General features: G+C 39.0%; 1 protein-coding gene across 7 annotated transcripts in view; it reads left to right on the plus strand.

The window, feature by feature from the left end:
• The first annotated feature begins 6,195 nt into the window (after positions 1–6,195).
• Positions 6,196–14,626, plus strand: part of LOC112243585 (nuclear factor I/C) — a 127,335-nt gene continuing 118,904 nt past the window's right edge. Inside the window, exon 1 of one of the 7 annotated variants that reach the window (XM_042310820.1) lies at positions 6,196–6,752. In XM_042310820.1, the coding sequence (XP_042166754.1) occupies positions 6,750–6,752 (3 nt within the window). In that variant the 5' untranslated portion in view covers positions 6,196–6,749. Of the gene's footprint in view, positions 6,753–8,859; positions 9,276–13,632; positions 13,747–14,626 lie in introns of those variants that run through there. The other 6 variants (XM_042310771.1, XM_042310894.1, XM_042310684.1 and 3 more) reach the window with 6 other exon arrangements.

Raw genomic sequence — 14,626 nt, forward strand, 5'->3', positions numbered from 1 at the left:
ATCTCTTAAATGGACTCCTGCATGGAGAGAATTTTACAGGAACCTTTCAATTCACATTTGAACTGTGTATCATGCCTCTCCCGCTCACTCCAGCACAGCCTCCCTGTGGTAAACTCAGATTGCATGACAAGACTGATTACTCCACCAAACTCCCCAGGTTGGCCTAAGGGCACACATGCATTATCAATCTGCAAATGTATTTGGCAATAGGTGAATGAATCTCATGAATTGCATTGTGTAACCATGTGATTACACAAGTGGTTCTTGACTGAGTAGCCTAATGCAGTGATCCCAAACTGTGGGGGTTCTTACAGGAACCTAACATTTGGATTTGACAGGACAGCAGGTACAGGCACTTAACTGAAAAATGTAAAGATCTCCTCAATTTAAGGTAAGGTTTGTCCCTTGTATGATCTAAATTTGATGTTGTTTTATGATGATACCATATCTTAACATTTGTGTAAATCTTTCTAAAAACAGAAAATGGACACAATTCAATGGATATCAATCAACAGAGGTAAGAATATGTACTGTATGCCATAAGAATATGTACTGTATGCCATAAGAATATGTACTGTATGCCATAAGAATATGTACTGTATGCCATAAGAATATGTACTGTATGCCATAAGAATATGTACTGTATGCCATAAGAATATGTTGAATGCTAGCCGTATTGGCTGCAGAGACTGAACTGCTCACTTTTGTGTCTGTGTCTGCAGGTATACAGACTAGGAGGCATACAAAGGTATGTCTACTGGTGTCACGACTCAGGACAAGACCCAGATGCAGACAGTTCGAATCACAGATGTTTATAGACAAAAACAGGGGGCAGGCAGATGACAGGTCAAGGTGCAGGCAGAGGTCAGTAATCCAGGGCAGAGTCAGAAAGGTAAAGAACGGCAGGCAGGGTCAGGGCAGAATGGTCAAAACCGGAAAAACTAGAAAACAGGGACTACAGAGAGCAGGAGTACGAGGAAAAACCACGCTGGTAGGCTTGACGAGGCAAGACGAACTGGCTACTGTCAAACAGAAAACACAGGTAGAAATACACAGGGAATGATGGGTAAAATGGGCGACACCTGGAGGGGGGTGGAGACAAGGACAAGACATGTGAAACAGATCAGGGTGTGACAATTGTTATGCAGATCACATGTACCATGAAAATCCCATAGGCCTCTACGTTATGGACAAGGTATATGTATGAAAACCATCACCAAATCTTTTTTTCCTCCACATAAACCAAGGTCTGAGTACTGTCATGTGTATGTTTTGTTAAACATCTGTATAATTAAAAATGTTTGGATTCACAGACTTCACCCTCACTACACATCTGATGAATATAACAGGAAACCTGTTTGATCACGGTGCACTGCAAAATAATTCTGGCTATGGATACGGAGGACATCAACACATTAACATCAACACACCAGATGATATACCCACTGGACTTGGGGCTCTGTTGGGAGTTTACCATTATTTGGATTTGTTTATTCTGCTTTGCCACTAAAATCATAATAAACACTGACATCGAAAATATTGAATTATTGTCGTTATTGTTATGCCTATTATTATTAATAATAGGGGAGGGGGAAGTTCAGATATTAACCCCAAAAGTTACTTCACAAGGTTATTCGAATGATCCATTAAGAGGGGTTCTTTGAAGAATTTATAGGGGTTCCCCCACAGTTTCAATTTGAAAACCCCTAAAGGATATTCCAGGAACCTTTTATTTTTAGAGAGTAGAATTGCAGGAAATAAGATTTAAAGCTGCCAAATTCTCTCCACCAACAAGAGGGGTGTGAACAGTTTGTGTCATGAACAGTGCTAGTGCCCATAGAAATAGATGTGGGATGTTCCCCAATGATGGAAGGGGGACCCCGAGTGAAAAGGTTTGGAAACCCCTGGCCTAATGTATGGTATTTAATCGTTGGCGTATTGCTCCCATTAAAATATGTTTTAATTTCCTCTATCTTGCAAAAGCAGTTGTTTTTTACCACATGTATGATTGACATTGTCAAGTCCGATTTTACAGGTGATGGAGGATGTTAATTATTCTCCAATATCGATCATTTTTTGCAGAGCATTACATGTATAGCCTACATCTTAATGTTTAACAGCACCAATATTTTACTTGGCCTAAATGTGTTGGTCCAACCACTTATCTTGTTTACTGTCAGTGGTCCCACACTGCATTATATGATTATGTGTTTCTGCTTCACTTTTTTTCCTTCAACAATTGTTTTAAATAAATAAAAAGCTGTATAATGTCTCCTGATGGGCCAAATCCTAATTAGAGATTTCGGTCGCAATGATGTGGCAGTCTAAAAAAACGGCAACTCTAACGTGCAGTACAGACTGTACATGTACTGGACGCTGGACTGGTGTTGGATCTGCCTCCATGGAACCAACAAATATATAATTTTATAGAAACCGTATAGAAACTATATGCTACTACATTTTAATAATAAAGGCAATATACTTTGAAATGTTCGAATCAAGTAGGCCTATTTCTGATGTAAACATAACTTGGGTTTAGGCTATATTAATACAATTGATTTAGCCTGTAAGGCCTATCCATGAGAGAACGTAGGTAAAGGTATCCTGATGAGGAATCATTTATGAAATCCATCATTTACATTTTAAAACTAACTTCATGGTGGAGATTCTATGAAGTTTGCGCCACATGGTTTCACATTGAAAACTCATTCAGGCTAAAATACACAAAAGCAACGTTTTTGTCCGTTCTGCAAGTTATCCTCAGTTTGATTTTCTGCTAATTTCATTTGAAATAAACCTACAGATAAGAGATGATAGAAAAATAACTACCCAACATCGATTTTTAAAGAAGTACAGGAAAAAGAAAACAGTGACCAATCCCAAGTATGCCGAGGTTAAAATAACTTTCCAATTAGAGATGGTTGTGATTTCAGAATTGTATGTTCCCTTTTGTCTCCTTTTGATTCGTGCAACCATGGACCAGTGAAGGTTTCTCGACAGTTAATTAGACATTTCAGCAGCTAGCCAAAACCTGTTGCATTAGTTATTCTGATTTCATTCCGTATAGGCTGAGTTTAACAAACAGTCGTCCAAGCAAGTGAATTCGTTTGGCCAGAGGCTTTCTATTCAACAAAAGATAGTTGAGTTTTCTGTTTGTTTCCTGTTTAATTCATGTTGTTCTTGTCGTCCTTTACAAAACTATCAAAAACATTGTTATAGCATTTACTCCTGCTTAGGGTTTTTATAGAATAAACCATGATTGGATGTCAGACCTAAAACATATAAACAAACCAACCACAAATAAACAAGAAACCATACAATTGATCCCACAGTGTAATGTAAAATATCTCATACACTCTAAAAATAAAAGTCTCCTGGAGTATCTTTAGGGGTTCTTCAAATTGAAACTGGGAGGGAACTCCTATAAGTTCATTAATAAAAAATAAAAAAAAGGGTTCTTCAAAGAACTCCTATAAATGGATCCTCAAAGACCTCTTTGAAGAACCTTTTGGGGTTCGATTTTTGAACTACCCCCCTCCCCTATTATTATTAATAATAATACGAAAATAACAATAATAACAATAATACAATATTTTAGTTGTCAGTGTTTATTATGATTTTAGTGGAAAAGTAGTAGTAAAATCGAAATATAAGGTAAACTCCCAGCAGAGCCCCAAGTCCAATGCGTATATTAGTGGTAACCTGGAAATGATTTAGTATTTTAAATCCCATGTCAGGAAAAATAAAAATAATTATTATTCTTCAAAAATGTAGCTAAGGGACATTAAGCTTAACTGTCAAAGTAATGTGACATTTAAAAATATTACTGTTTGTTTCAAAGATATACTATTTTGTTTTACCTCATATCACTAGTTTGGGCAAAAAGGTTTGAAGTTTGTCTTCAAATTATACATTTACGGTTATTGATAATCAAAGTATGGTAAAAAACATGAATTTCACCCCAATCGATTTTTTTTTTTAAATTAATGTTATCCAAGAGTTGAGCAACAAGTTACAATTTTATTTTAGCATATGAAGGGTTAAATACTCTGGCAAATGATGTTGTATTCCATTAGCAGATTTGATGGAAATTATGCTTTCAGTTGTATAAACCAGCATTTTCCAAAACAGAATATAATGTCAAGTTTGCCTGGGTCGGGCCTATATCTAACTGTATCAAACATAATCGCACCATTAACAAATAAAAAGTGCATTAAAAGTAAAAGGAAGAAAACTCACACACACACACACACACACACACACACACAATCTGCCTCTCCAACTCTTGAATGGATTGTCTCATTTCTGTCTCATATATTAACAAATACTCCAGTATGGATTTTGTATGATCAGTTAGTTGACTGTTAAAATGCAAACCTGAGACTTAAATTCAAACAGGTGTATTATCCCATTGCATAACCAGGCTCGTAAGCCTAGTCTAGATAAGACCTTAATATTCTTCATCAAATTATGCTATTAAGATTCTAATTAACAGGGCCGTTTGACCTTTGACGTCAAACAGTGAAGGGAAATCGAAAGAGGAGGTATAATCCAGTAACTGCCTATACATTGGGGATTTCATTGCTACTGAAAATCATTAGTTCAGATTAGATAGCGACAAAAAGGCTTGCATGTGAGAGACAATCTCTCCAAACCAGATTCTATAATTGCACTAAAGACCAAATCCTTCAATCAAAGAATGTATATTCATTTAGGTCAATTTTCACTGTTACAATTCTACAACTATGTAGTAATATTATACTGCTTTATCATTTTGGAAGAATGTGCTCATGGCCTACACTTTTCAGTAACACTTTATTTTAAGGGTCTATAATAAACTATTTATAAGGCATTTATAAACAGTCTGATCAACATTTATTGATCATTACTCCCACATTTGTAAATGCTAGTAAGCTAGTTATTCACACGTGATGTTTAACGAAATACATGTTTAAGAATATATATATATTTCCTTAAACATCCTGTGTTGTGTGCTTATTCTTTACCAGGTACTGCAGGAATGTCTACCAATGGCATGTCCATCTTTTTGTGAGAAGTTACACTGGTCACTCAAAACATTTATAAAGTATTTATAAAGTATAAATAGCACTCACTTTAGATTTGAAACTGCCAAAATACGTTACTAATGATTGGTAAATGGTTTGCTAATGTGGGGGTAATGATTACTAAATGGTGAACATACAATTTATAAATGACTTATAAAAATGGTCTATTACAGACCCTTAAAATAACGTCTTACCCAGTTTTCAAACACTTTAGTCCTAATGAACTGAAACGCAGAAAGCAGTTGAACACACTGGGTTAATAATTTGGAAATGTCACACTTATAAACTTATGCAGGACTTCCCTAAATATTTTCAGTTGTAACATGTCATAGGCCACATACTTTCCTGAGTTTTGAAGAATATTGGTAAAATATATATATATGTTTTAAATATATTATTAAGCTGCAGAAACCAGCTGAACGCGCAGGGTTAATTTCGTGGAAAAGTCCATTTATAAGAATACTTATACTACATTCATGAAAAGGGAATATCAATAGAGAAACGATTAAGCTACGAATTATGAATAATTATTAATGAATTACAAATGATCTTGTGTTTGGAATATTAGGCTATTATAGTCAACTTCAGATGTATTTTCCTTGAGGATGGACGCGTAACCGTCTGTGGTCAAGTTCCCTTCTCCCCTCTGAAAGGTTTGAGCAAAGTGGGGTTAAAAACAATGACAGATTTGACAACACCTGACACGTTGACAGCTCTTCAAACTATTGTGCAGGTGTAATAAATACTGAGGATGTGACACACACACACACACACACACACACACACACACACACACACACACACACACACACACACACACACACAATAAAAACAAGACCAATATTGTTATAGGCTGTTATATCTCTATTATAGAATGTATATATCTCTGAGATTACAACATGTTTTGTAATAGCGGCTCACAGTGGGCAATAGTTGTCTTTTTGCTTTTCATAAACTACGCCATCAAGTGCAACACTAATAGAATGCGTTAAGCCACACACACTAGCTCTCCCTCTCTCTCGCACACACACACACACACACACACACACACACACACACACACACACACACACACACACACACACACACACACACACACACACACACACCCGCACCCGCGCACACAGGCACACACACACCACCTTCCCGTTTCATCTATTCCTTCTCCGAGACGACTGTAAGATCTCCTATGAGCCCATCGTTCGGGACCTCTTTAAGGACGTTCACATACAGACGAAGCATTGATACCACATATTAAGGACATCTAGGCTATGTGTAGCCTACAATGCTGCAAATCAATGAGACCGAAGGATCAGTTCTGTAATTTAAAGATATAAAAACAATAACAGCACTATACATTACGACACCATCAAGCGGTGAACAGTTTGCAGAATCTACCCGAAATCGTTCAGCCCGTAGCTATATTATAGGGAAATCTTTATGTTGTCCTATTTTACCTTGTAGCGAAGATTCTACGGGGATTGACGCTGCAGACTTCGCGTGGGACGTTTCTATTTGATCTCTGCGGGTTATTCTCCCCTCCGAAGACCACGGATTACTTCTGTTCGCGGATAAATGGATACGGAATAATAATAAAAACCCGTCGACGAGATGACCATGCTTTGAACCGCGGTGCTGCATAAACTATAACTTGTCTGGGGGGGTTGGCAGTTTCGCTTCGAAATGGTACGTTTACAAATCAATTTAATCTTTATTTGTCCATGTTACAACAGACGCAAAGCGAGAATGATCACGCGTCAGTTGTGTGCACTCTGTAAAGTCAAATTGGGATGGCGTAGAGCTGCATTTTGGTGTTCTGCTTCCTTTCCGTCATTCTCGGCAGGCTACTCCTTTTATTGTTGGTTTTCAGCCAAGAGGAGTATTTGTGGGAAAGGCTAGAAATGCAGACATATGGTGTATTTATGTTACACCTGCGCGTAATGATTGATATAGCCTACAAAGCGTTTTGGCACTTCTCCGCAGTGAAAGTTATTAGGTTTTTTTGTTGCCAGTTTGAGTAGTGCAGCGCAGATGTATATTCACCACGGGATGTTGAAGTTCAAAGCCAATATACTCTGAGCCCGGTTAGAGTTTGTTCAGCAGAAAATGGCCGCAGCCAGAGCCAGAGCCGCAGGGGCGCCGGCTTGAATTTGAACCATAGACCGACAGAGGCGCTCGGTCCCTGGATCTAGTACCGTTATAACCCACATAGCCTACTTGCAGAGTTGCAATCGGAGTGTTTTGAAAGTGCACTCAACTGGCATGGGGATATTTAGAGTCTGTGTGAAAGCAATGTATTTTCTCTGGCCTACTGTTTTGGAAATATCAAATAAATATATTCAGGGCGTTATATTTTGGGATGTCATAGATAACAAAATGGCCAATTCTTCCAGTTATGTCTGAACTGCAGTTCACTTCACTTCATGAAGGCTGATTTACCCACCACCACCAACGAACCGCTACAGACATTAAACTTGTGCTACATGGATTGGATTCAGTTATTAGTTTATACTTGGCTTATATAACGTCATTGCCAATTCAGGGTGTTAACTAATATTGATGCAGACAACCTTGTCCTTTCAGATTGATCTCAGAATAGTTTTCTCAACTTTGCCAGATATAAACTGGTCTGGTACTCACTTAAAGTAGACCAAGAAAGTTTATATTTCATTTTTCTCTTCTGGCTTCATGGAGAGTCGTTGATACTCTTGTGTTCGTGATGAAATGGGGATATATCTTTTAAGGGGAGATATAGGAATATTGAGCCTATTTTAGTATAGAATCCCAACCATTGATATCAATCAAACTGTGTAACATTTGGAGTCTTTTCAAACTTGAATGCTACAATGACTTTATACGTACACTTTATTGGCTACTTACTATCCCTTAGTTTAAAACGTGTTGTGTGCATAGTTACAAAAGCAGAATGTGTCCATAAAGTCGAAAGACATCATCTTTGTTGGATAGTTCTCCAAATATTATTGTCATTATACCGACCACTTCTTTTGTGTGCAAGTCACATCTGACAATAATAAATACAATACTGTAGAAATTGATAAAAGTAGCTTACATCAGAATTCAATGAAAAGTAACAGTATGCTCACCACTGACGTCTCTGCGCTTTTACGCACAGACGTGTATAGCTTATTATTAGTTTGTATAGATGTCAGTGTGACATGGCCTACCTATGTGCATGCATATATTATAGAAAACAGTTTCCTTTATAACGGATGATGCATCTAGAAGCTTGGTTTTCTGAATGGTAGGCTATAATTGCATGATTAGGATATCTACGTCATCTGAGTTTTTTTAAACAAATCTTAGCAATTCTGATCATTTCCTAAAGCTGTTGAACTTAGATTACATTACATTTTAGTCATTTACAGTAGTGAGAGCCTACATTTTCTTACCATGGCTCTACCAACTGAGCCACACGGGACCGCAGCTTAATGAAGTGTAGGAATAACAGCTCAATTAAGTGTAGTTCATTTTGTAGTTTAGTCATGAGGCCACTTGGTAGTCACAGACTACTGTATATGTGAACCAACGCACTCAAATGGTTCATAGGCCAATTACGCAGCAAGTTGCCACAGACACGATTTTGAATTAACGCTACAAGCGCACAGCGAGTCCTCGATGCTGCGATAGGCTATGCGAGGGAGGGAGTGTGCGCCCTTGCATGGGCGAGAGAAAGTCCTCTGCAATTTGTCTTTCTAACCATCCGTACCAGTGTTGCACCTGATCTAAGCACATTACTTTGTTTAATTCGTGGATTTAACTGGTATTGCCACATGGAATCAGGGTTACTGCTTCTTTAAGTGATTTTTTGGGGATGGGCTATTTTCATAACGTCATTTAATTCCTCCCTCTTTTTCATTTTCTCGTTCTTTGATTATTTTTTCTCCCCCCATTTCCTAAATGGAACAGATTGCCCGAGCATTTTCATTTCCCAGCTTTCCCAATTTGTTGTATTAAAAGTTAGCCTACTCTTTTTATTTTACAGTATTTTTAAGTTGAACTTTTCTTCTGTGTTTGAGGGCTTACATCTCAGTGGACGTAAACTGCAAGTCAATTGAGGCGATGGTGGAGGTGCAATGATGATGATGAACTTTAAAATAATGATTCACTAACTTGTTTGTCTTTTTCTACCTGACAAGTTGTTATAAGTTCCTTTTCATCATGATGTACTCTCCTCTCTGTCTTACTCAGGTAAATTATTCCTTACTTTTTGGGGGGAGTTATTATGCATGTGCGTCTGTCTTGACTGAACGTGGCTGTGAAATGCAGATGATATTTCAGTTTAGAAAAGGGCGGGATGAGTGTTGTTGGCACAGTCCATAACGAGACGCGGAAACCCGAGTCTCTCAGCCTCTATTAACTTCAGACTTTTTGTTATCACTATTTTACTCAATAGCATTATGCCGACTCATATTTAACGTATATTTTTAGTCTCAGCTTATCATGAAATTTGTTTACCTTGGAGAAGTATAAGGCTAAAGTATCCGCATTTTCATTCATTAGCTGTGACCGATGCAGGCTGTGCATGCCGGAAGTATCATCAGAATTGTTAATCATAAAGTATCATCAAAACTTAGGCTATCAACCCTGTGTATGGGAGCGTTTTCCCCGAAGTATTCTACTCATTGTTGAGTTTAGGAGGGACAACAAACCACCCCGAGAACTGTGGTCAGGCAAGGGAGCACTTCGGTTTAGTATTGATGTCCTGATTAATTATTTAAATGCTTATCATCTTTGGAAATAAAAAAGACAATACAAACCAATAGCTTGTCGTTGGATAAGGATTAGTGCCTGTTCTCTCTGTCATGAAGTAGTGTGCACTTGTGTTTTGCGGCATTTTGTGTATCCAAATAGTCTATCAGTTTATTGAGAACACTACTCAGCAGACTGTGAAATCAGGATGTTTATTTAGAATATGTAATAGTGAACAAGTCAGAGCCACAGTTCTTACCTGATGTCGATTCTTTCTAATTGTATTTTTTTGTCGTATGCATGAGAATTTGGCCTATTTTGAGTCAGGTTGACGCACGGTTTTGGACATCTAGTTCAATTAAAATAAATGTTGATCTAGTATGCATCCAATTAACATTTAATTAAGTTGTAATTGAGTAGTTAATATTGCATACAATTTTAATGTAAAACTTAGAGAGAAGTGATATGTAAAGAAAGGCACTGCCTGGCCTATATGATAAATCAAGTAGCCTATGACCTTTCTATTGCAAGGTAGGCATGCCTATTACAGGCCATGGCTGGTTTTGAGGAGCCTATTTAATATATAGGTGGATATATTTCACTCGGGTAAAACTGTCCAAATAGAAAAAAATCTCTCTTCAATTTATTGATAGCCTTTAGCTGCCATTTACACGCAATAAGGTATAGCCACAAAGTCTTCGTATAGGCCTACTGTAGTTCACCAGTAAAATTATCATGTTTTGGTCATTTTCAAATGGAATTACATTTCACTTAATTCCAAAGTACATAGTAATAAAGGGATTGTAAATCAATATTATACCTTGTTTTAATAGCTGAAGACATAAATAGTACTGTAGTTTCCGTGAATAAATGCACTGCAAGAGGAATCCAGGGAAGAAGGGTTTGGGTTTTCTTGCATGGTTCTAAACTGTTATGGTGAAGGACTGTTTCTAATTCAGTAGAGGAAAGAATATTAGGCTAAATTCCTCATGTTGCTGTATGCAACAGGTTCCATATGTTTTACCGAATGTATATTTCAATAGTATTTTAACTTAACATTGTAGTAATACTGGTGACAGTTGTATTATTAGTGTGCTTATGGAGTTGCCTTATATGAATAGTATCAGTTCAAACATAATAATGCATTAAGGCCTTGGCCGATTTTATTTACAAACGTTTATTGATGTCTAAGGTAGTGGTATTATATTTTTACTGAAATGTCCAGTATATAGTTATGAATGGTTCAAATGAGCTGATGAATGTATTGTTTATTCATTGAGATTATCTAAATGAAATAATGAAGTTGGTAAACCAAGTGTGATGTGAAAAGAAGTTCTATTTTTGGTCTTGAAATTAAGTCTGGAAGGCAATACACTCCTAGTGTATGCAGCCAACTGGGTTGTTACATTGCTCATATGCATATCTTTAAACGTTTGGAACATTAGTGAATTCAGACTTGTTTAATGGTAGTAGAATATCAGTGTTGTTTGAAATATTTAGATGATTGCTAATAAAGCTAAATAGTTCATTTTAAAACAGCAGAGATGGGCTCTTTTCCTTGAGGTGAGAGGTCACAACATAATAATACATTCCTATGTATTTGAACTTTTAAACACTTGTGACAATGTGTACAAATAAATCTGAATTCTGAAGAATAATAGACCTATAATAACTAAATGAGGGGAAGACATTTTTGTTTACAAAAAAGCACTCTGCTATAGTTTTCTAAAGTTGGAGTTATGGTTGAGGGACTTTGCCGTACTAATTTGTGAGCCATGAACTACCCGCTTGCCTCCACCTTAGGAGAGCTGCTCTCTTGTCCAGCTCAAGTTGCACCTTTTCCTGGGGTGGATTTTGAGAGGGTCTGATAGCGGGAGTGAGCCAGGCTGAGCTCCACAGTGTGCTGCTACTCTGTACTGTAGCTGTAGCAGACCAGCCAGCTAGGCAGGCAGGCGGGAGGTGCAGGGCCGTACCAGGCTTGTGTGAGGCCTCTCGTCTGCTGGCTGTCTGAGGCAAGGAGAGAGGAAGGCAGGGAGAGAGGGAGGCAGAGCGTGCCAGACAACACTGCTGCCGCTCTGGTTCTGCTGGCAACCTGAAGGGCTGTGGCACTGCTAACACTAAACACAAGCTGCTAATGCTAAACACAAGTTATTACGCATTATTCCTTTACTGCTTCTTTTCCTCTCTGTTGCTGACAAATGCAGATACATGCAAACATTTTGTTACCTCTTCCAAGAAACTGATTTGATTCTTCACTTCCGAGTTTAATTTACATGAAATCATAAGCGATTCTCCTTTAAGGTCTGACTGAATTTTTGCTGACCCCTAAACCTCTGTGATTAGCAAATCATTTTCAGCAGGTTTCCCTGCTTGAAGGATGGGGACTCGGTTGTGGTAGTGGGCTTAAGGGGCACAACCCGAAGCTAGTATCAGTATGGTCAATAAACCTTGCCATGACTAAGTGCATGCCCTGTGCTACAACGTGACAGCCAAACCAGGATATTCCTACAGCAGCATTTGAAAAGAGATGTAGGATAATATCCATTTTAAGAGGGATTAGGGCAAGACAACGAGTTTGCAGGGGTTTAATACTTGTAAGCATACATGTGAAATTCATGGAAGATATTTCCTGAATGTATCATGGTGAATCACATGATCATGAATAACATAAAATGATGACCCACCTTTTGTTTTGTAAAGGCATACATTTTCATGGTAGAGTACTTTGAAGCATGTCAGCTTATATTATCTGTCAATATTGGATTATTTTGATTAGTTAGTAAGACCATGCCGCTGATGCGTTGTGTGTCTGCTGGAGATCTGTGAGTCTCAAATCCCACTGTGCTGGAAGTGCACTGTCATGCCCCCATTTTCTCATCCATTCAGTCTGTTAGAGCTGCATTTAGTGCCCCGAGGGAGAACCCAGCATCGGGCCGAGCCAGGCCTGAGCCGGTCGCTACACAGCCCAACCATTTCACCATATTAAAACGCACCCAACTTTCATTCATTTCTGTCATTTTTCAAGTTCTACTTTTTTGCTCTATGTTTTGCTGTAATGGATGTGAAATCTAAACCTCTATTGATATGTCTCTCTCATTCAACACAGGCCTGTCTTTTTGTCCATGCTGTACGTATAGTTTGCACGATTGTATCCATTGATCCACCCGCATAATAGTTTTGCTTTTGTGTAATCAGTGCCTGCGTTGCATAAGCGCGTTATAAAATGTAGGTTTTCCCCCAATTATTTTTAGGCCCGGCCTCAACAAGAACAATTTTTGTGTGTAACAGTTGTTCTGGGGGTAGCAGACAGAGCAGGCCCTTCTTTAATTTATGCTGAAATGTTCTGCACCCCTCGCCATGGTTGGACACATTGTGTTTGAAGTGCCGCTCGCTGCTCTCACAAACCCAACAGTTTCCAAAAGAACCCCTGCTGGGTAGAGACTGGTATCTCTGAAGGCATCATTGCCGGAATGGGGGTGGGGAGAGTTCATTCGGAACAGAAATGCTTGCCCCACTTTTCCTCTCAGTGTCCTGAGTGGCACAACAGTCCTGGACGTGCTGTCCCTCTCCACCGCTCATCAGATGCACTGCATCTAGTGATGGTCGCTCCCTGCCTGTGTGTGCCAATCTACATACTAATGAAGTTTATTTTGATGATTGGCCTCTCCAGAGTGTTGGGGGAGGGTCTTCTACTTTTTAAAAGTCTTTATTTATTCATGTCAGGAAGTGGAAAAATGGGACGGGTCTTAAGTAGAGCAGCTGCCTTCATGTGTTGATCCTGTTGACTGTCTGATTGTCACTAGGGGAAAGTGGGGAAAGTGGGAGGGCGGGGGCCCTGAAAAGTGCCCGCAGTTATAAAACCTAGAGCTCTTGTCATAGAGACTGGGACTCCATGTGGCCGTCACTGCAGATGTCTGTCGAAGGTTGGCTGCATTTTATATCACACCCAGGTTCCTCGGCAGGGAGCATGGTGAGCAGAATTTTTAAATATTTACAGTATGATGCCTTGTTTAAATTCCACCTGAATATGCAGACTCCTCTCATCGGCAGCCAGGGGAGGTTAGAACTGAGGAAGCTTTCTGGGCTTTTCACTTTTGGCCAGGCCAGACCAGGGTGTAGCTAGCTGTCTGTGACAGGCACAGCCAGGTTGGCAATGTCTCTCTTGTGGAATGATGCTTATAATGGATTCCTTGGCCTGCAAAGCCCTGGCGCAGAACTGGTATACAGGAGCCAGTTATAACAACTGACTTGGGTCTCTGAAGTTCTATTAGGATTCTGAGATAGAAGGAATTAAAAACACAGACAATTAGGCTACACTTCAGCTCACAGCTCTGTGGTTGTGTTCCCAATTCCTATTCAGTTGTTATTTGTATTTGGTACAAATATGTATCATATCTATTTTTATATACCCACATGGACAGAGTTTTGGATATGATAAGACATGGTCTTTGCTGTGTTTACTATCAGTGTATATGTCTTGGAAATGGATGAAAGCTTGTCAAGGCAGGCAGTTTCATAGTTAGAGGGTTTGAGGATCAGAGTTAGGGGGTTTGAGGCTCAGAGTCAGGAGTTTTGAGGCTCAGAGTTAGGAGGTTTGAGGCTCAGAGTTAGGAGGTTTGAGGTTCAGCGTTAGGGGGTTTGAGGCTCAGAGTTAGGAGGTTTGAGGCTCAGCGTTAGGATGCTTGAGGCTCAGAGTTAGGAGGTTTGAGGTTCAGCGTTAGGGGGTTTGAGGCTCAGAGTTAGGAGGTTTGAGGCTCAGAGTTATGGTGTTAGAGGCACAGCGTTAGGAGATTTGAGGCTCAGCGTTAGGAGGTTGGAGGCTCAGAGTTAGGAGGTTTGAGACTCAGTTA

The sequence above is a fragment of the Oncorhynchus tshawytscha genome, linkage group LG01 (genome assembly GCF_018296145.1).
Source record: "Oncorhynchus tshawytscha isolate Ot180627B linkage group LG01, Otsh_v2.0, whole genome shotgun sequence".
NCBI classification, from domain to species: Eukaryota; Metazoa; Chordata; class Actinopteri; order Salmoniformes; family Salmonidae; genus Oncorhynchus; species Oncorhynchus tshawytscha.